Below are 20,641 nucleotides of genomic sequence, written 5' to 3' on the forward strand. Positions count from 1 at the left end.
GGTTTTGTTACCTATGAATAGTGCAATCATCATTCGTGTGCAGTATGGGATTCATCATTGCTTGTTTTATGTCGTGTTTGACTTTGTAGCTGTATGTAAATAGGAAATGGCAGCTGGTTACATCAGCTCTGGCTTTGACGTTCTTTTTTTTTTTCATTTGGTTTGACTTTGTTCATTGAATTTCCCCATTTTGGGATGGTCAAAGCTATCCTAAAATCATAAAGAGCATTGAATGAATGAATGGTTTATTTTGAGCCATGCAAACAAAACAAGAGAATGACATAAAATACAAAAGAAATATATAAATACATTATTTTTGAAAACATTACATGTGACTAATCTCTTGAAGATTGGCTCAAAAGGGGCATTAATATATTGGTTTCTTTTGACAAAGCTCCTATACATGAGTTCAGTACAGGTGTATTTAATGTTGTGTCCAGTGACTGTATAGGCAACTATGTCCATAGAATACTGTAAGATACGCTTTATAAGCCTGGGTCGTCTATTTCTGACTTACAGGAGCCACGACACCTGCAGCTTTTGTCCGATTTGGACGACAGCAACATCTTCACAGTTATCACTGGCAGAAAACTGCACAACGCCCCCGCAGACTTCCAGTTCTGCATCAAGGTAACACACACACACACACACGCTAAACAAACACTGCAACTATTTTTTTTGTGCCGTTGTAGTGTGCAGATAGTCCGGCGCCACAAACTTGATGACCTCATATGAGCCACTAACACTTGCGTATAACCACTTTGTAACAGATGCACCTGTGTCTAGTGTGTGTGTGTGCGTGCGTGTCAAAGGACAGCTGGGTTAGAACCACCCAGCAGGAGTTCAAACACACACTCGGCACTGTGTCCCACTCCGATAGTTATCTGTGGTGGGTCACCTGCTGATCTGGGATAAGCCCAGTGGGATAAGCCAGAATGGTACAGAGAATCTGCCCCCTTCTCTCCCCGCCCCCTCAGCTCGCTGACACACACACACACACACACACACACACACACACACACACACACACACACATACGCGTGCGCTAGGCAAACGTCATGTCAGATGCTGTCAGCGGGGGTGACAGTGCAGAATTGGGTTAGGGATTTTACTTGACGGGTGGTGACTGGATTGTTGCTATGGTTACATGAATTAATTCATGGTCGCGGCCTGGCAGGTTCTTGCCTTCGTGCCGAGGGAAGAGAACTAAGCTTGCTATACGAGCGGGATACATTTGTATTATAAATGATGAGTGGTCCCCAATGACCGCATGTTCTCCGACTGTCCCAATAATCATGTATAATACAACTCCTGACAGGAAGTCACCATTTGCTATATATTTGTGTATTTGTATTGAACCGTTTTGGTACGGGGGTTCCGGTTCGGTGCGGAGGAGTACCGAACGAGTTCCACACGAACATATGAAGTAGCCGCCTATGCTAAAGTCTTAACAAGCTGCTCCGCTCCGTTCTGCCTCCGTCTCTGTCTCCTGCACAGCACCCAGCATTGTCCCTCCCACACATCCAATTGATTGGTTACAACCGTAGCGGTAACAAGTGGTTACAACCGTAGCGGTAACAAGCCAATTAGCAGTGCGTATTCAGAGCAAATGTCGTCAGCGCTTCAGAGTCGAGCAGATAGGTCTTTAGCAGGGGAGCAGCGTAGTCCCCCCAAATTATACTAAACACTTCCAAGTCAACTACTTTCTGAACATCACTATGAGCCCGTTGACCTTCGAGAAACAAACTGCTGCTCGGCTCACTCGCAGTCCTGTTTGAGGTGAAGTCTAGTTAGCTTTTAGCGTAACGGTAGCTCATTTTGCGGTGTGTGTGTGTCTGTCTGTCTGTGTGTAACGGACAGTGTTGAGGTGTGTTGAAGCAGCAAAAAAGTATGTTATATTAAATGAAAAGTTTCTGTCTCTGATAGTGTATATAATAACGAAAGTGCCTCATAAAGCCTACATGAACTCCATGGTGTTCAGGGATGAATAGTCTCTCCTATTGCTATTGTACTATTTTTTTTTCAACTATAGTTACATCAATCATGGGTAAAGTAGCAGCCTAGTTTTAAATGGGAGGGTCCCTGCTATCACATGTTGATACAAATATCCATCCATCTATCCATTTTCTACCTCTTATTCCCTTTTGGGGTCGCGGGGGGGCGCTGGCGCCTATCTCAGCTACAATCGGGCGGAAGGCGGGGTACACCCTGGACAAGTCGCCACCTCATTGCAGGGCCAACACAGATAGACAGACAACATTCACACTCACATTCAAACACTAGGGCCAATTTAGTGTTGCCAATCAACCTATCCCCAGGTGCATGTCTTTGGAGGTGGGAGGAAGCCGGAGTACCCGGAGGGAACCCACGTATTCACGGGGAGAACATGCAAACTCCACACAGAAAGATCCCGAGCCTGGATTTGAACCCAGGACTGCAGGAACTTCGTATTGTGAGGCAGACGCACTAACCCCTTTCCCACCGTGAAGCCTTGATACAAATATAACATTTACATAATAAAAATCAACTATAGGCTTCCCCAATGCTGTAATAAATTAAGCATGATGAGTTGACTTGAAACTGTTTAATGTTGCACTTTTTATATGTAGAAGAAAAGTTGTCATTTTATTTCATCTAAGCAACAACTTGAGGCAGTTTAATGTGGATTAACATGGGCAGAATTATTAGTGTTCCCAATGTTAAAAGGATCAAGCCATCGTTTACAAATTTGGTAAATAAATAACCCAAAAATGTATATTTTGTTGTTTTCTTACTGTACCTAAAATGAACCGAACAGTGACCTCTAAACCGAGGTACGTACTGAACCGAAATTTTTGTGTACCGTTACACCCCTAATAAATATATATATATATATATATATATATATATATATATATGTATGTATATATATATATATATATATATATGTATGTATGTATATATATATATATATATATATATATATATATATATATATATATATATATATATATATATATATGAAATACTTGACTTGGTAAATTCTAGTTGTAAATATACTCCTCCCCTCTTAACCACGCTGCCGCTCCTTCTGATCAAAAACATCGATAACTTGTTTATAGAAGTCTTCCTTATCTTTCTTCAGCTTTAAAAGTCTCTCTGTCTCGATGGAGATCTTCCTTTATTACCTCCTGCTTCGATTGAAAGTCCAGTTTAGAAATCTGCTATCAGTTAGCTCGGCTCCTGCGGACGACAGAATTAACCTCGAACAACTCCCCCTCCCGTTCTGCTCCGTGGGTGATCTCTTTATCCCACCGCTGCCACCATGAAGTGTTATTGTATAAATAATACACTGGGTATTTAGGGCTGGAACATGCTTTATTTCAGCCCGGTTGTTTACATAGCCAGCATAGGAGGAGTGGTGTTACATCCTAAAAGGTCTGTCGTCATAACCGTTCCCAGCACATATCACGTCACTCGTTGTCACTTCTTCTGCAGCCGAGTAGTCGCAAGAAGGATCACTAGCGCCCTCTACCAACAGGAGGCGGGAGTCATTTAATGACTCATATTTGACACACGCAGCTACGGTATATTAATAAAACATAGCTGCTTACTGTTCTTTTTAGCATATTCAATAGCTTGGACCTTAAATCCTACAGAATGGTTCGTAATCTTCTTCCCTTTATGCGATGTCAAATTATGGAAATCAACCTCCTCCATTTTGAAAATGATGACAGGTGAAGTGTCACACGTGATGTCAAGAGTTTGACCCGGCGGTAATACTAAGCATGCGCTAATTATTTTGCGAAACGGGTTTGACCCGGCAGTAATTCAAGGCAGGCGCATACTATATACCCGGCGGCAATTCAAGGAAATACGGTGTTTGGATAACTTTTTAGCCGAGGTAAAAAAGTCCATGTCTCCCTGCAATGCAGCGTTATGGTGGGTTGTATTTTCATGCTGTGTACCTGCCACACAGTCTGTGAAAAATAATGCCTCCATGAAACTGCTCCCTGTGTAACCAAATCTCCTTGGCTCCCCTGGTGAACTCTCCAAGGGGAGCTAACTTTGCAAGCTTCTGATGTCACACAAACGTACCCTAACCTTTTTTGCACCAGGGACCGGTTTCATGTAGGCATTATTTTCCAGGGACCGGCCTTCCACGTGTGGCGGATAAATACATATATAGCAAATAAGTGCATGAAAAATGAATACATGAAAACGCTTACTATAACGTGGAATTACTAAGAACCCCTGGCCTTTGCAAAAAAACAAAGCTCTCTATAGACTTTTGTTTTGTACTCATTTTGGCTAGAAGCAGGCTTTTTTTTTTTTTTTGCTTTACTATCCGATGGGTGATAGGTGATACCTCACATTGAAGGACAAGAGCATGGATATATGATGAAGCTAGAAATACTTGCCATTAGTTCCAATAGATTTCTGTGGATTTACATATGCAATATTTCATAAGTGGTTACGCTAATGCAAGGGTGTCCAAAGTGTGGCCCGGGGGCCATTTGCGGCCCGCAGCTAATGTTTTACTGGCCCGCAGCACATCGTTTTCTAAAAATACTAAAATATATATATTTTTTAAACAATAAAAAGTGGAATAAAAGAGCAAATTGGTGAAATGCAACAAGAAAAAGTTGCATTGTTGACTCTTTTTTAAAATAATTTCTCAAAAAATAATGATGAATAAAAAGCAATGTTGCTATAAATTTTTGATTGATTTAAGGACAAAAAGGACATAAATACAACAAACGTAAAAATATGTCCATACTAATTATATACCAATACTAAGTATACTAATTGTCCTATTGATTGTTATTATAAATATACTAAACCAATTACAATATCTATTATTTGAAACTGATATAGAGATTTAAGTGTTAAATGAAAAAAAAAGCATGACCTTTTTATGAGTGGGGCACTTTTGGATCCCTAAGGATTTTAGTGGAAGGTAATAACTGTCGTTGCTAAAAAAAAATAAAAAAATAAATTCAAATCAATTTTGCAATGATTAGTTTACCTATTTAGGAATCCAATTACTTGACATTAAATATTTCACTTTGAAAATCTTTTTGGGGAAAAATATTGTATATTTTGTATTTTGCCTCCAAAAATAGGGTTTCGACAAAAAGCTCGTAAAAAGTAAAAAAAAAAAAAATTATGAAGTAGAATTAGCGATTCAAGGGTTATTAAAAAAAAATATATATGACTTATTTTGAACCTTGTTTAAGACTGAACCCCTTCTGGGTCCCTAAGACCTAACTTGAGGGGGCCCAACAATAATAATAAAAAAAAAAGTTTATATTGTAATGGTTTTGAAAATGAAAAAATATCACCTTGGCCCCCGCGTGCTTTGATTTTTCAGTGTGCGGCCCTTAGTGGAAAAAGTTTGGCCACCCCTGCGCTAATGTTACCTTTTTTTGCTACAATTTTGCATGCGTAAATACATCTGTTATTGCTAACTAGTTGTGTAATAAGACTAGGTGCAATAGTACCCGCCCTTTAACTTGAATGTGTATTTTCTTCCTTCACCACAATTATTATATGCAACAACTTAGCACTTCTCCATCTTGAACTACCTTGGTCACTTTGTTCCTGATCTTAGGTCATCAACCTGATGGAACCTAGCGTTTGAATACAATTTTTCTTTCCATTTTAGGTGTGTTCATTTGCATTGTCCCATTGAAGAAAGATGTAACAAATATAGCAATTGGTGACTTCCTATCAGAAGTGTAAAGGCCTACTGAAATGAGATTTTCTTATTTAAACGGGGATAGCAGGTCCATTTTATGTGTCATACTTGATCATTTCGCGATATTGCCATATTTTTGCTGAAAGGATTTAGTAGAGAACATCCACGATAAAGTTCGCAACTGGAGAAAAGCCCTGCCTCTACCGGAAGTCGCAGACGATGACGTCACATGTTTGATGGCTCCTCACATATTCACATTGTTTTTAATGGGAGCCTCCAACAAAAACAGTTATTCGGACCGAGAAAACGACAATTTCCCCATTAATTGGAGCGAGGATGAAAGATTAGTGTTTGAGGATATTGATAGCGAAGGACTCTGAAAAAAAAAAAAAAGTTAAAATAAAAAACCGGATTGCATTGGGACAGATTCGGATGTTTTTAGACACATTTACTAGGATAATTCTGGGAAATCTTTTTCTATTGTGTTGCTAGTGTTTTAGTGAGGTTAATATTACCTGATAGTCGGAAGTGTGTCTCCACGGGTGTTGACGCGCAGTGTCTCAGGGGAGTTGACGGCAGCTATGGACAGCACAAGCTCAGCTTTTCTCCAGTAAGAACTGACTTTTTAACCACAATTTTCTCACCGAAACCTGCTGTTTGACATGTGGTCGAGATCCATGTTCTCTTGACCGCGCTTTGATCCATAGGAAAGTTTCAACTCGAGGAATTTTAAGCAAGGAATCAACTGTGTTTGTGTGGCTAAAGGCTAAAGCTTCCCAACTCCATCTTTCTACTGTGACTTCTCCAATATTAATTGAACAAATTGCAAAAGATTCAGCAACACAGATGTCCAAAAAACTGTATAATTATGCCGTTAAAGCAGACGACATTTAGCTGTGTGTGTGTGCAGCGCTCGTACTTCCTAAAAACCTGTGACGTCTTGCGTACACGTCATCACACGACGTTTCGAAGACGAAACTCCCGGGAAATTTAAAATTGCAATTTAGTAAACTAAAAAGGCCGTATTGGCATGTGTTGCAATGTTAATATTTCATCATTGATATATAAACTATCAGACTGTGTGGTGGGTAGTAGTGGCTTTCAGTAAGCCCTTAATAACACATCTGTAAACAAGCAAACTGGTGGGACTGACTAACATGGAGTAGGAAAAAATGCGCTCGTTTATAACTTATCTAATGTGTCTGTGCGGCCTGGTGGGGACTAGTTTTTCTTACAAATGGTTCCTGTGCATCCTGAATAGACGGTCAGAAAGCAGCTTAAAGATGGTCTCCAAAACATCTCTGCCACATTTTGACCCAAAAAACACAATTGCCGATGCGCCCTATGGTCGAAAAAATATGGTATATTATGTGCTACGGAATTGTATCTGATCAAATCCAGTCTCGCTTGGCCTCATTGGAAGTGACTTTTCAAGTGGTGTTCTTTTTCCCAGCCCAGTAAAGCCAGGGGAGACGGCAAAGAGATGAAGATGTTGTGTGCTGAAGACGAGCAGAGCAGGACCTGCTGGATGACCGCTTTCAGACTTCTTAAGGTACCCAAACCCTTCTTATGTACAAGTTGATGACTGCAAACATCCATGTGCTTGTTTTCCCAGCATGGCATCGTCCTGTATAAGAGTTACAGCGTGCCCCAGCACAGGAAGCCCAGCCTGTCACATTTCTCCACGCCTGTGGTAAGAATCATCGTCTTCTTGCTCGTGTCTGTGAACTCACTCTTTCCTATCTAGGTGTTAGTGGAACAACACTTAACCTCATGCCACCAATCACATTCACCATGTGTGAACACCATTTATTCTCACGGCCTATGCTCCTTTACCTTACCTGTGGACAAGTACGTGAGAAGTAGTGCGGGTCGTTTTATGGCAGTGTACAGAGGCGAAAGTCACTTCAGAATAAACCCAGGCAGTACTCGACATACCGTATTTCCTTGAATTGCCGCCGGGTATATAGTATGCGCCTGCCTAGAATTACTACCGGGTCAAACTCGTTTCGCAAAATAATTAGCGCATGCTTAGTATTACCGCCGGCTCAGGATTAACACAGAGTTAAACTTGTTTTGCAAAATATTATTTTTATTAGCGCATGTCTAGAATTTCCCCCGGGTCAAACTCGTCACGTCACGAGTGACACTTCACCTGTCATCATTTTCAAAATGGAGGAGGCTGATTTCAATCATTTGAAATAGCATAAAGGGAAGAAGATTAAGAGCTATTCAGTAGGATTTAAGGTCCAAGCTATTGAATATGCTAAAAAGAACAGTAAGCAGCTATGTTTTATTAACATACCGTAGCTGCGTGTGTCAAATATGAGTCATTAAATGACTCCCGCCTCCTGGTGGTAGAGGGCGCTAGTGATCCTTCTTGCAACAACTCGGCTGCAGAATAAGTGACAACAAGCAGCAAGAGTGAGCAGCGATCGTTTATTTTTTCCTCTCGCTTGCACTTTTAACATAGAGGATTACATATCTAAAATAAAACAGTTTTCTAAATTGGACTTTCAATCGAAGCAGGAGGTAATAAAGGAGATCTCCATCGAAACAGAGAGACTTTTCAAACTGAAGAAAGATAAGGAAGACTTTTATAAACAAGTTATCGATGCTTTTGATCACAAGGACCTGCGCATGGACTTCATTTGTAAGTAAAGGTAAGACCATGATAACGTTTTTTTAATTAAATGTGCTTTTCATGATGGTGTCCTTACATCACACTCAAATTTATAAGTGCAGCCCTAAATTTACCGCATGCCTTTGGTAAGTGCCGGAGTGAGAAGAGGTTTTAAAATAATTAGCGCATGCTTGCCTTTACCGCATGCCTTTGGTAAACGCCGGCGTGAGAAGAGGTTGTGAATTAATTAGTGTCCCGGCGGCAATTCAAGGAAATATGGTAAACGTTTTGAACAAATAAATGACACGCATTGAAGTAAAACATTTGAACAATATTTGTGGAGGACATTTTTGACAAAATATTGAGGCCTTTTAAAGTGAATTGAAATCATGCACGCAGGTAATTTACGAAGATTAATCATGTTTAATCAAAATACAAAAGTGTGATAAATACATTGAAATATATACACACTGAAAAGACTCAGATTATAGTTGTTGCATTTATTTACCTTAACTGCAAATCAGATGGGTTATTTGCACAAGTATAACCACATGTTCATACAATAGTAAGTACAACACAGCAGTACGGCGCAAACTGCTTCATATACATTTTGATGTACTGGATATACAGTAAATACATTATTTTGGACATGTTTAAAAAAGCAAAACAAAGAAGTAATGAAAATAAATTAAGACAGTGATGATAGGTGACATGTTTAGAGTTTCACAAAAGGAATAGGAAGAAGCAGATCTTATTTAATCCTACTCCTACTTTCCGTCTAGAAATAATTTCTCACAATTGTTCACTTCCTTTTTCAAGCTTTAACACAACAAGGTGTCCGACGAGATGTTTAATGAAGTGAATGAAAGAAGAAGTCTTCCTGTATGAAGAGGAGTGGAGCAGACAGGATATGTCATGCCCCACTGACTGTGTCTGGCTTCTTACACCTCTGACCTTTGTCCACCAACCCCCTTCTTCTGCTCCATCCCCTCACCCTCTGCTGACCCTAAACCCCCCACCTCCCAAACCAGCGGAGTGTGTCTGAAAACTCTCTGGTGGCGATGGACTTCTCAGGAAGAACGGGCCGCGTCATTGACAATCCCGTGGAAGCTCAGAGCGCCGCCCTAGAGGAGGGACAGACGTGGCGGGTAAGACCTGGTCACGTGAGGTCCAGTCATGTGACATTGAAACTCTCTTCATTTGTCCTAGAAACGGAGCCAGCGTATGAATGCCCTGGGCAGCTCGTCGCCTTTGCACCCGTCCTCTTTGAGCACAGGTAGACATTTGTCAAATACGACATTCGTACAAAACTTGTGCACAATTCTCATTTGAACACTTCACTTCTACTGAGTCTACATATATTGGCTCCACTGCACAGGAAGTTTCTTTATAGAACAGGAAGTGGAATTCAATTTCCTGCAGTTCAGAGAAATTCCTTAGAGCCAAATAACACGTTTAACAAAGGTTGGAGCTTCAATTCTTCTAAGCAAACACATAGCGACTCCATTTTGAAGTACCGTATTTTCCGCACTATAAGGCGCACCTTCAAAGAAAGGCCTATTTTAAAACTTTGTTCATATATAAGGCACATCGCATTATAAGGCGCTTAGAATAGGTGCTACAGTAGAGGCTGGGGTTACGTTATACATCCTTTTAGACCAGGGGTCACCAAGCTTTTTGAAACCAAGAGCTACTTCTTGGGTACTGATTAATGCGAAGGGCTACCAGTTTGATACACACTTAAATAAATTGCCAGAAATAGCCAATTTGCTCAATTTACCTTTAATAAATAAATCAATTTTTATAAATAAATAAAAATGGGTATTTATGTCTGTCATTCCGTCGTTCATATTTTTTCCTTTTACGGAAGGTTTTTTGTAGAGAATAAATGATGAAAATAACACTTAATTGAACGGTTTAAAAGAGGAGAAAACACGAAAAAAAAGAAAATTTAATTTTGAAACATAGTTTATCTTCAATTTCGACTCTTTAAAATTCATAATTCAACCGAAAAAAATGAAGAGAAAAACTAGCCAATTCGAATCTTTTTGAAAAAATAAAAGGGAACATTATCACCAAACCTATGTAAGCGTCAATATATACCTTGATGTTGCAGAAAAATTAATTTTTTTTTAACCGATTTCCGAACTCTAAATGGTTGAATTTTGGCAAATTAAGCGCCTTTCTGTTTATCAATCTTGTAGCGATGACTTCAGAACGTGACGTCACCGAGGTAATACACCCGCCATTTAAATTTTCAAGACATCACAAACACCGGGTCTCAGCTCTGTTATTTTCCGTTTTTTCGACTATTTTTTGGAACCTTGGAGACATCATGCCTCGTCGGTGTGTTGTCGGAGGGTGTAACAACACAAACAGGGAGGGATTCAAGTTGCACCACTGGCAAGAAATCTGCCGCCAGACCCCCATTGAATGTACCAAAGTGTCTTCACATTTTACCGGCGATGCTAAGACAGACATGGCACAGAGATGTATGGATAACCTGCAGATGCATTTGCAACGATTTTTGTTGATGTTGTTGACTTACGTGCTAATCAGACATATTTGGTCACAGCATGACTGCCAGCTAATCGATGCTAACATGCTACATTAATCGATGCTAACATGCTATTTACGCTAGCTGTATGTACATTTGAAACTAGATACCCACATTTAATGCGAAACAAACACTTACCAATCGACAGATTTAAGTTGCTCCAGTGTCACAAGATGCGAAAGTCCTGATCGTTTGGTCCGCACATTTCACCGGCGATGCTAATAAGGCAGCCATACTAGGGGCCACTTCATTAGGTACACCCATGCTATGGCCGAATAGCGTCAATAGCTATTCGCTCAATAGCTTCAGTTTCTTCTTCAATTTTGTTTTCGCTATCTGCCTCCATACTCCGACCATCTGTTTCAATACATGCGTAATCTGTTGAATTGCTTAAGCCGCTGAAATCAGAGTCTGAATCCGAGCTAATGTCGCTATATCTTGCTGTGGTAATCGCCATGTTGTTTGTATTGGCAGCACTGTATGACGTCACAGGGAAATGGACAGTCGCATCGCAAATAGCGAAAATCAAGAACTTTAAAGCTTTTTTTAGGGATATTCCGGGAAGTGTAAAATTTTGAAAAAAACTTCGAAAAATAAAACAAGCCACTGAGAACTGATTTTTATTGTTTTTAACCCTTCTGAAATTGTGATAATGTTCCCTTTTAATAAAAGAATTTATGGAACATCATCAGTAATTTTTCCTGATTAAGATTAATTTTAGAATTTTGATGACATTTTTAAATAGGTTAAAGTCCAATCTGCACTTTGTTAGAATATATAACAAATTGGACCAAGCTATATTTCTAACAAAGACAAATCATTATTTATTTTAGATTTTCCAGAACAACCTTTTTTAAAGAAATTCAAAAGACTTTGAAATAAGATTTAAATTTGATTCGACAGATTTCCTAGATTTGCCAGAATATATTTTTTTTATTTTAATCATAATAAGTTTGAAGAAATATTTCACAAGTATTCTTTGTCGAAAAAACAGAAGCTAAAATGAAGAATTAAATTAAATTGTATTTATTATTCTTTACAATAAAATAAATACATTTACTTGAACATTGATTTAAATTGTCAGGAAAGAAGAGGAAGGAATTTAAAAGGTAAAAAGGTATACGTGTTTAAAAATCCTAAAATCATTTTTAAGGTTGTATTTTTTCTCTAAAATTGTCTTTCTGAAAGTTATAAGAAGCAAAGTAAAAAAATTAATGAATTTATTTAAACAAGTGAAGACCAAGTCTTTAAATTATTTTCTTGGATTTTCAAATTCTGAGTTTTGTCTCTATACAAGCAAAACGAGACCAGCTTGCTAGTAAATAAAGAAAATTTAAAAAATAAAGGCAGCTCACTGGTAAGTGCTGCTATTTGAGCTATTTTTAGAACAGGCCAGCGGGCGACTCATCTGGTCCTTACGGGCACCGCATTAGTGACCCCTGCTTTAAATGGTGCTGCACTAAAGGGAATGTCAACAAAACAGTCAGATAGGTCAGTCAAACTTTATTAATAGATTACAAACCAGCGTTCTGACAACTCTGTTCACTTCCAAAATGAATAAACAGCTGTTTTATTATTTTCCCTGATTCAACAAACACGTAAAAAACAGTCTGATACTGTTACGGTAAATCAAACGTTAGTGCAATCACAATATAGTAACACTCGAAATAGTGCAAAGCAATAATATATCAATAACTCAACGTTGCTCAAACGATAATGTCACACAACACAACACACAAAATAAACATGTAAAGCTCACTTTATTAAGTTATTCCTCATCCACGAATCCCTCAAATTCTTCTTCTTTAGTGTTCCAATCAAACAGTTGGGCGAATACAGCATCCGTCTCGTCGAAGTCGTCGTTAAAGGAGTCAGTGTCGCTGCTGTTAATATTAAATTCTCTCGCTGCTGCTCTATTCCCGTGTTCTACTGTGTGACTGATCGCCTTGAGTTTAAACTCTGCGTCGTAAGCGTGTCTTAATAGGAGCCATTTTGGGGTCTTTACATAAACACACAGAAACGGCACACCTCCCGCAGTCATCTATCCCAGCATGCACCGCGCGCTTCTTCTTCTACGGGGGAAAATGAAGTTGGCGGCTGCTTACCGTAGTTGCGGGACCTGTTGTGACTCAATATTGGTCCATATATAAGGCGCACTGTCAGCTTTTGAGAAAATTTTAGGTTTTTAGGTGCGCCTTATAGTGCGGAAAATACGGTATATGTAATATTATTTTCATTCGAAAATGAACAAACCACACAGTTGTGGTACATTGCAATGATCATGAAATATTTTCCCATAATTAAAAAATTCATACTCTATACATGAAATTAAATCATTTCTCTTATAGAAGAGCATTTGCTGTAATTGAAATATAAAGTGTTGAGCTTTACTCAATCTTGGGGCGGTATAGCTCGGTTGGTAGAGCAGCCGTGCCAGCAACTTGGGGGTTCCAGGTTCGATCCCCGCTTCCGCCATCCTAGCCACTGCCGTTTTGTCCATGGGCAAGACACTTTACCCACCCACACCGGTTTAAATATAACTTTGCTTTCAAGCGCTTAGAGTCAAAGGAGAAAAAGCGCTACATAAATATAATTCACTTCACAATCTCACTTTGAATTGCAATTCAAATGCTTGGAATTTCATTGAAATTTGGGAGAATTTTTTTGTTACCAGCCTGATGCATATAGCGTGTTACCGCTTCCTAATGCCAGTGTCTTTTCCCAGTCATCCACAGGACACAGGTTTGGTTTCACGGTCGCATCATGAGAGAAGAAGCCCACAAAATGATCATCCAACAAGGCCAAGTAGACGGGTAAAAAGACATGCACATGTGCCAGATGAACACAAATATCTCTTTAAGTCACATCATGGAGGTAGAATATATTGTATATGTCTGAAACCTCCATTGCTTTTTCAGCATGCTTTGTATAGTGAAGCAGAATTACCTATAAAAACATGCAAGATTGTTTTAGACTTGACATAAGTCCCTATTTTAGTTAAAAAAAAAAAAAAAAAAAATGCACACAAACTTAAATGGAGTGTTTCAGCATTGGTACTTTGTGATTCACTTATCCAAACATCAAAACATATGATCAAATCTACTTCAATTCATATACATGTATCAAATACCGTATTTCCTTGAATTGCCGCCGGGTATATAGTATGCGCCTGCCTCGAATTACTGCCGAGTCAAACACGTTTCGCAAAAAAATTTGCATATGCCTAGAATTTCCGCCGGGTCAAACTCGTCACGTCACGAGTGACACTTCACCTGTCATCATTTTCAAAATGGAGGAGGCTGATTTCAATCATTTGAAATCGCATAAAGGGAAGAAGATTAAGAACTATTCAGTAGGATTTAAGGTCCAAGCTATTGAATATGCTAAAAAGAGCAGTAAGCAGCTATGTTTTATTAATATACCATAGCTTTGTGTGTCAAATATGAGTCACTAAATGACTCCCGCCTCCTGGTGGTAGAGGGCGCTAGTGATCCTTCTTGCGACTACTCGGCTGCATAAGAAGTGACAACAAGCAGCAAGAGTGAGCAGCAATTGTTTATTTTTTCCTCTCTCTTGCACTTTTAACATGGAGGATTACATATCTAAAATAAAACTATTTTCTAAACCGGACGTTCAATCGAAGCAGGAGGTAATAAAGGAAGATCTCCATCGAGACAGAGAGACTTTTAAAACTGAAGGAAGACTTCTATAAACAAGTTATTGATGCGTTTGATCAGAAGGAGCTGTGCATGGACTTCATTTATAAGTAAAGGTAAGACCATAATAATGGTTGTTTTTTTAAATGTGCTTTTCAAGCTGGTATCCTTACATCACACTCAAATTTAGAAGTGCAGGCCTAAATTTACCGCATGCCTTTGGTAAGCGGCGGAGTGAGAAGAAGTTTTAAAATAATTAGCGCATGCTGGCCTTTACCGCATGCCTTTTGTAAACGCCGGAGTGAGAAGAGGTTTTAAATTAATTAGCGCTCCGGCGGCAATTCAAGAAAATACGGTAAACATGAAAATTCATATATGTTTATCAAATAAACATGAAAACTCATATATATGTATCAAATAAACATGAAAACTCATTTATATGTATCAAATAAACATGAAAACTCATTTATATGTATCAAATAAACATGCAAATTCATATATATGTGTCAAATAAACATGAAAATTCATATATATGTGTTAAACATGAAAATTAATGTATATATATCAAATAAACATGAAAATTCATATATGTATCAAATAAACATGAAAATTAATGTATTTGTATCAAATAAACATGGAAAGGGAGTCATTGATGAACATTTTCTTCATCAAAATAACAACAATCAGGACTGTCAAAGATTTTTGGGTGTTTTAAAAAAAAACGTTATCAATTTTGCTACAATAAAAATAAAACAGCGTAGAATCCTTTTTCCCTCGGTGTCCCGAGAGCGAGGAGGGTAAAGTGTGTGCGTGCTCCTTCTCTTTTCTAAGTCCACAGCGAATCCTTGCCTTCTTTCCAGACTGGTCTGTTGGCTCTTTTGGAGCCATAGTAAGTGGCAAAATAGACAAAAGTTGGTGAATGGCGAGATGGGAAAGCCAGGCTGAAACTCTGAGAAGTGGCCACTGTGTAGACAGGATGTCACATAAGTAGCTCCGCCTAAGGCTTCGGGCAGCACACAAAATGAAGTGTTGGTAGAGAAAAGCGTGGTTCGCACACAAAATAATTTTGGCCACGATCTAAAGATTTGTAAACCAAAAAGTTGACAAAAAGAGGTGTTCGTAAATGGAGGTTCCACTGTACATATTGGTCCACGGCCGCCTTCTACGTATTTACACTTGTTTGAAATGTCTGTGGGTTGTGTGCAGGTTGTTCCTGTTGCGGGACAGTCAGAGTAACCCCAAGGCCTTCGTGCTCACCATGTGCCACCACCAGAAGATCAAGCACTTCCAGATCCTGCCAGTAAGTAACAATAATAATGCTGAATACAGCTAGTGCTTCAGTACATTTACCACCAAACCTGCTATTGCTTAATGCAGCAACGGAAAATACACCAGCCGGCCAAAAAGTCCCCTCTCTAATATTCCACTCAAACTCCTTTAGCTTTCATTACAGCAAGCATTTCCTTTTTGGCATCATGTCGCTAATCTTATGCAATCTCCTAGCAATCATTTCCATGCAGAGTTGCATTCTGTGGAGAAAAAAAGTCTATTAAAGATAAGAAAGTTGGACCTCTGTGCATACACAAATATTTTTGTGGGATTCAAATTCTGCAGTGCTTACACTCATGTGCTTATTTCCTGGGAAAAGGCTCAGTTTGGACTCATCGAGACCACGTGAGCTTTTTTTTTTTCTCCCCATCGCTCCAATGATATGTTCCTCTTACAACACACTGATAAGTCTTGTTGTTTGAGGGGGGTCTTTGGGAAAGAGAAACAAAGATTTATTGATTTGATGAAAGGAAAACATGGAGGTGATGCAACAGATTGCACAAAATGGAAGAGAAAAATCCCTTGATGAAAAAAGACACAGTTATTACCCGACAGCTGAAAAGACATTTAAAACTCATTTTATTGGTGGCCAGCCGTCTCAAAGAGTGCTGATGAAATAAGAGGAGGGATGTTGACTGCTAGAAGTACCATTGTGTTTCTGTCTCCGATGGCGCTATCTTCATCCGGCTGGATTGTTACATGCTAATGCTACTGTATTATTATGCTGTTTTTAGAAAAAAAAGAGGAATAATTGGAATTAAAGCTGCAAGCAGCAATGGACGGGACCACTTTGGCTGCTGCCCCCGCGACCCAAGCCCAGATAAACGTTAGCTAGCCGGCAGCCATCTTAACAAATATTTCACATGAGGGCGAAGCACAACTAATGTTAATATTATTCAAACATTGTGTCACTGGCGCGTTTATGCATTTATAAGATTACATACTCTGAGCGGTCGGAAAAAAAAACAAGAAAATAAACGTCTCGCTCTGTGTGAGCGCACGGCGGCCATCTTAGAAATGTTTTTCAGCGCAGCGGTTCTTTAAATGCTAATAAAATCAAAACTGGACCATTCATCGTCTTTACCGTAGCATAAAAAGGGCAGATGGCCTTAAAATGCCACAACAGTCAGGCACCATATGTACAGTAAGTACCCAAGATAAAGAATGTCGGACGGTTGTTTTTACGATATGCAGGCAAACAACTTTAAAACATACCTGCTTAGCTACGGCACCTGGCAGCCATCTTGGTATAGACCAGGGGTGCCCATTACGTCGATCGCGAGCTACCAGTCGACCGCGGGGGGTGTGTCAGTCGATCTCCAGACAGGCTTTTAAAAAAAATAGACCTAAAAATTTGTGATCATCAATCTTCACCAAGACGTCACTTAAATGACATTCACGGTACCGGAGGGTCTTGTGAGATGACGCTGGCTGCTGCAAGATCATTATTATGAAAATATGACCGAGAGGAAGACGAGAAACACTTTTTATTTCAACAGACTCTCGCGCCGTACCTTCCATCAAAACTCTAAAGGCCGACTGCACATTTCCTATCTTCACAATAAAAGCCCTGCTTCATGCTGCCTGCGCTAACTAAATACAGAGTCTCGGAAAGCTGGCGTGCACAAGCGATCCCTCAGAAAGCTGGCGTGCACATCACTTGTGCACGCCAGCTTTCCGAGACTCTTATTTTGTCAGCACAGGCAGCATGAAGCAGGGCTTTTATTGTGAAGATAGGAAATGTGCAGTCGGCCTTTAGAGTTTTGACGGAAGGGACGGCGCGAAAGTCTGTTGAAATAAAAAGTGTTTCTCGCCTTCCTCTCTGTCATTTTTTCATAATAATGAACTGGCAGCAGCCAGCGTCATCTCACAAGACCCTCGGGTGCCGTGAATGTCAATCAAGCAAGCTACGGAATTTGCCGCCAATGTTTTTCTTGTAAAGTGTATGGAAGCTGGATGAATTAGGTGCCAAAAACCAACCACTTTCATGTGGTATTGTACAGAAAGGACAACTTTTTTTCTCCTCCATTTGAAAATGTGGGCGTTATCATCATTACTGTCTGATTCCAATCAATGCAAGTCATCAGAATCAGGTAATACACCAACTTATATTCTTGTCTTTGTGAAAGAAAGACATCTATATGTGTTACACATGCTTGTATTATCATTAAACACATTTAACTTGTTTACAAAAATGTCTCTTTCATAAATAAATAAATATAAATGATATATATAAATGAGGTAGATCCCCTCGAGTTGGTCAATTGAAAAGTAACTCGCCTGCAGAAAAAGTGTGGGCACCCCTGGGTTAGAGTGTCCGCCCTGAGATCGGTGGGTCGTGAGTTCAAACCCCGGCCGAGTCACTATAAAAATGGGACCCGTTACCTCCCTGCTTTGCACTCAGCATCAAGGGTTGGAATTGGGGGTTAAATCACCAAAAATGATTCCCGGGCGCGGCACCGCTGTTGCCCACTGCTCCCCTCACCTTCCAGGGAGTGATCAAGGGTGATGGGTCAAATGCAGAGAATAATTTCGCCACAACTAGTATGTGTGTGACAATCATTGGTACTTTAACTTTAACTTTATTGTGCTCCCACTTGGGGACGGCGTGGCGAAGTAGGGAGAGTGGCCGTGCCAGCAATCTGAGGGTTACTGGTTCAATCCCCACCTTCTACCATCCTGGTCACGTCCGTTGTGTCCTTGGTCAAGACACTTCACCCTTGCTCCTGATGGGCCTCTGGTTAGCGCCTTGCATGGCAGCTCCCGCCATCAGTGTGTGAATGGGTGAATCTGGAAATACTGTCAAAGCGCTTTGGGCTCCTTTAAAAAGGGGTAGAAAAGCGATATACAAGTACGACCATTTACCATTTTTAACTTTTTTTTTTTTCATATGGCGGTCCTGCGCGGTGCCCAGGATTCTGGAGATGTAGTTTATTTTCAGACCCGCCAAAGCAAAGGACTGCACTCCCCAAGTTTTGTTTTGATTCCGTTAGGCGTCACGTGAAATTGTATGAGATGACCTGTAAGTAAAAATGATGGAGAAGGAAAACATGCAACTTTTCTCTGACTGCAATTAAACATTCACCTCACTGAAAGTCGGAAGCACTGCGGCGAGTGATTTCAAGCTTTTGACCACCGAGCTGAAACACCGCTCGGTGACACTGGTCCGAATGAGAAAACATGGATACTCTGCTTTGCAAAGGCCAACACCAGCTGTACTATGCTCATCTTTGTGTCACGTCTTATTGTGAAAAGCTAAATGTCCCCCTCTTCCTGTGTCAAGTGCGAGGAAGACGGTCAGGTGTTCTTCAGCCTGGACGACGGAGCCACCAAGTTCACCGACCTGATTCACTTGGTGGACTTCTACCAGCTGAACAGAGGAGTGCTGCCCTGCAAGCTCAAGCACCCGTGCACCGCCGTGGCCTTGTGACTCCGCCCCTTCCTCTCCTGCACCCTTTTGATTTGACATTTTGCACACCCTTGTACCCCTGAGGTCCCTTTTGGGGGCGATGTGAACAAGCCGGCTTTCTCCTCCGCCTTATTTGCCGTGTGGATGTTTGACGTTGCCATGGAGACCGCAAGGTTTGCCTGCGTCTGGCGCCCCCTCCCCTAGCCCCTCCCCCTCCCCCACCTTTCCTCCAGGCCTGATAAGCTGTGGTGCAGGAAGCGCCACCTTCTTCTTCTTCTTCTTCTTTGTTGATCATCAGGGATGGACGGGAATCCCTCCGGATCTCAATCTTAACTTTTCTTTTCTGGGATCCGGGAGGCTTTTCTCAACCTGTGCAGTCCAGTCTGGATAAGCTGACACCATGATGACCCCTGACCCCACCCTCTACTGCTGTCTCCGACACGAGGCGAGGCTTATCAGAAAGGACAAAGGAATGTTTATCAGGAATGAGCCTCTCTTTTAGACTTTGATTACTTGATGTCATTTTAATGCTGTTTTATTACTGTTGATTCAATGCAGAATTAGTTTGCACTCGTGCGGGAGAGTTAGGGGGCGACGCCGTCCTCCTCCTCCTCCTCCTCCTCTCTTACATTGTGTTTGTCCCCTCCTAACGGCCAGGAGGAGGAAGCTTTTTCAATCAAAAGGGTTTTTATTTGTCGGCTTTTTGAATGTCCTATTCTTTTCTGAGCTGGCTGCTTGCACATTTTCCATGATCCTGAAGCGATAGTGAAAGGTCGGAGGGCATCCTGACCACTGCCCCTCCCCCCCCCCACGCCCGCTCAGAAGAGACAAATCAAAGATAAGCACTCCCAGCAGCATTTTGTTTTGCTTTGTTGTATAAGAACAAAAAGACTTGAAGTGTGAACTCTAAAAAGACACAATCAAACGAGCTTCACTTGCCTTAGGTGGGAAACAATGAGCCTTGTACATATTTCATCTGTTCTAATGTCCTTCATACATCCAACCAAACGCCCCTGCCACATGTATTTTTTTTTGGGCTCAGCTATTGCTGGCTTTTTCGTTAACATATTTACTCAAATTTCATTGTTGGGATAAAAAATACACCCAAACAGTTCTAGGCTTCTCCCTTATTTGGAGTTTGAATTTGAGACGGCTAACAGTTTGATTTTCCCCAACTAAATGCTCCTCTGTGTTCTAAACCCCCTTCCAACAGGTTGTACTCTACATTTCATCAAATGATCGTCTTCGTTGCTAGCTAGCAGGTTTGCGGAAACGTGGGATGAATTCATCGAAAGTCGAAGTTCACTATTTAAAAATACAAACCCTGTTTCCATATGAGTTGGGAAATTGTGTTCGATGTAAATATAAACAGAATACAATGATTTGC

The 20,641-nt window shown here is 40.4% G+C and overlaps 1 protein-coding gene across 3 annotated transcripts in view; it reads left to right on the forward strand.

Annotated features, from left to right (window-relative positions):
- The window catches only part of LOC133540073 (growth factor receptor-bound protein 10-like), a 133,700-nt gene extending 113,333 nt beyond the window's left edge, over positions 1 to 20,367 (forward strand). For all 3 annotated transcript variants that reach the window (XM_061882557.1, XM_061882558.1, XM_061882559.1), the window contains 8 exons: positions 520 to 630; positions 7,134 to 7,232; positions 7,296 to 7,373; positions 9,335 to 9,451; positions 9,513 to 9,579; positions 13,586 to 13,673; positions 15,723 to 15,816; positions 19,129 to 20,367. In XM_061882557.1, coding sequence (XP_061738541.1) covers positions 520 to 630; positions 7,134 to 7,232; positions 7,296 to 7,373; positions 9,335 to 9,451; positions 9,513 to 9,579; positions 13,586 to 13,673; positions 15,723 to 15,816; positions 19,129 to 19,275 — 801 coding nt within the window. In that variant the 3' untranslated portion in view covers positions 19,276 to 20,367. The remainder of the gene's footprint in view (positions 1 to 519; positions 631 to 7,133; positions 7,233 to 7,295; positions 7,374 to 9,334; positions 9,452 to 9,512; positions 9,580 to 13,585; positions 13,674 to 15,722; positions 15,817 to 19,128) is intronic.
- Positions 20,368 to 20,641: the final 274 nt, after the last annotated feature.

The sequence above is a fragment of the Nerophis ophidion genome, linkage group LG21 (assembly GCF_033978795.1).
Source record: "Nerophis ophidion isolate RoL-2023_Sa linkage group LG21, RoL_Noph_v1.0, whole genome shotgun sequence".
In the NCBI taxonomy this organism is placed as follows: Eukaryota; Metazoa; Chordata; class Actinopteri; order Syngnathiformes; family Syngnathidae; genus Nerophis; species Nerophis ophidion.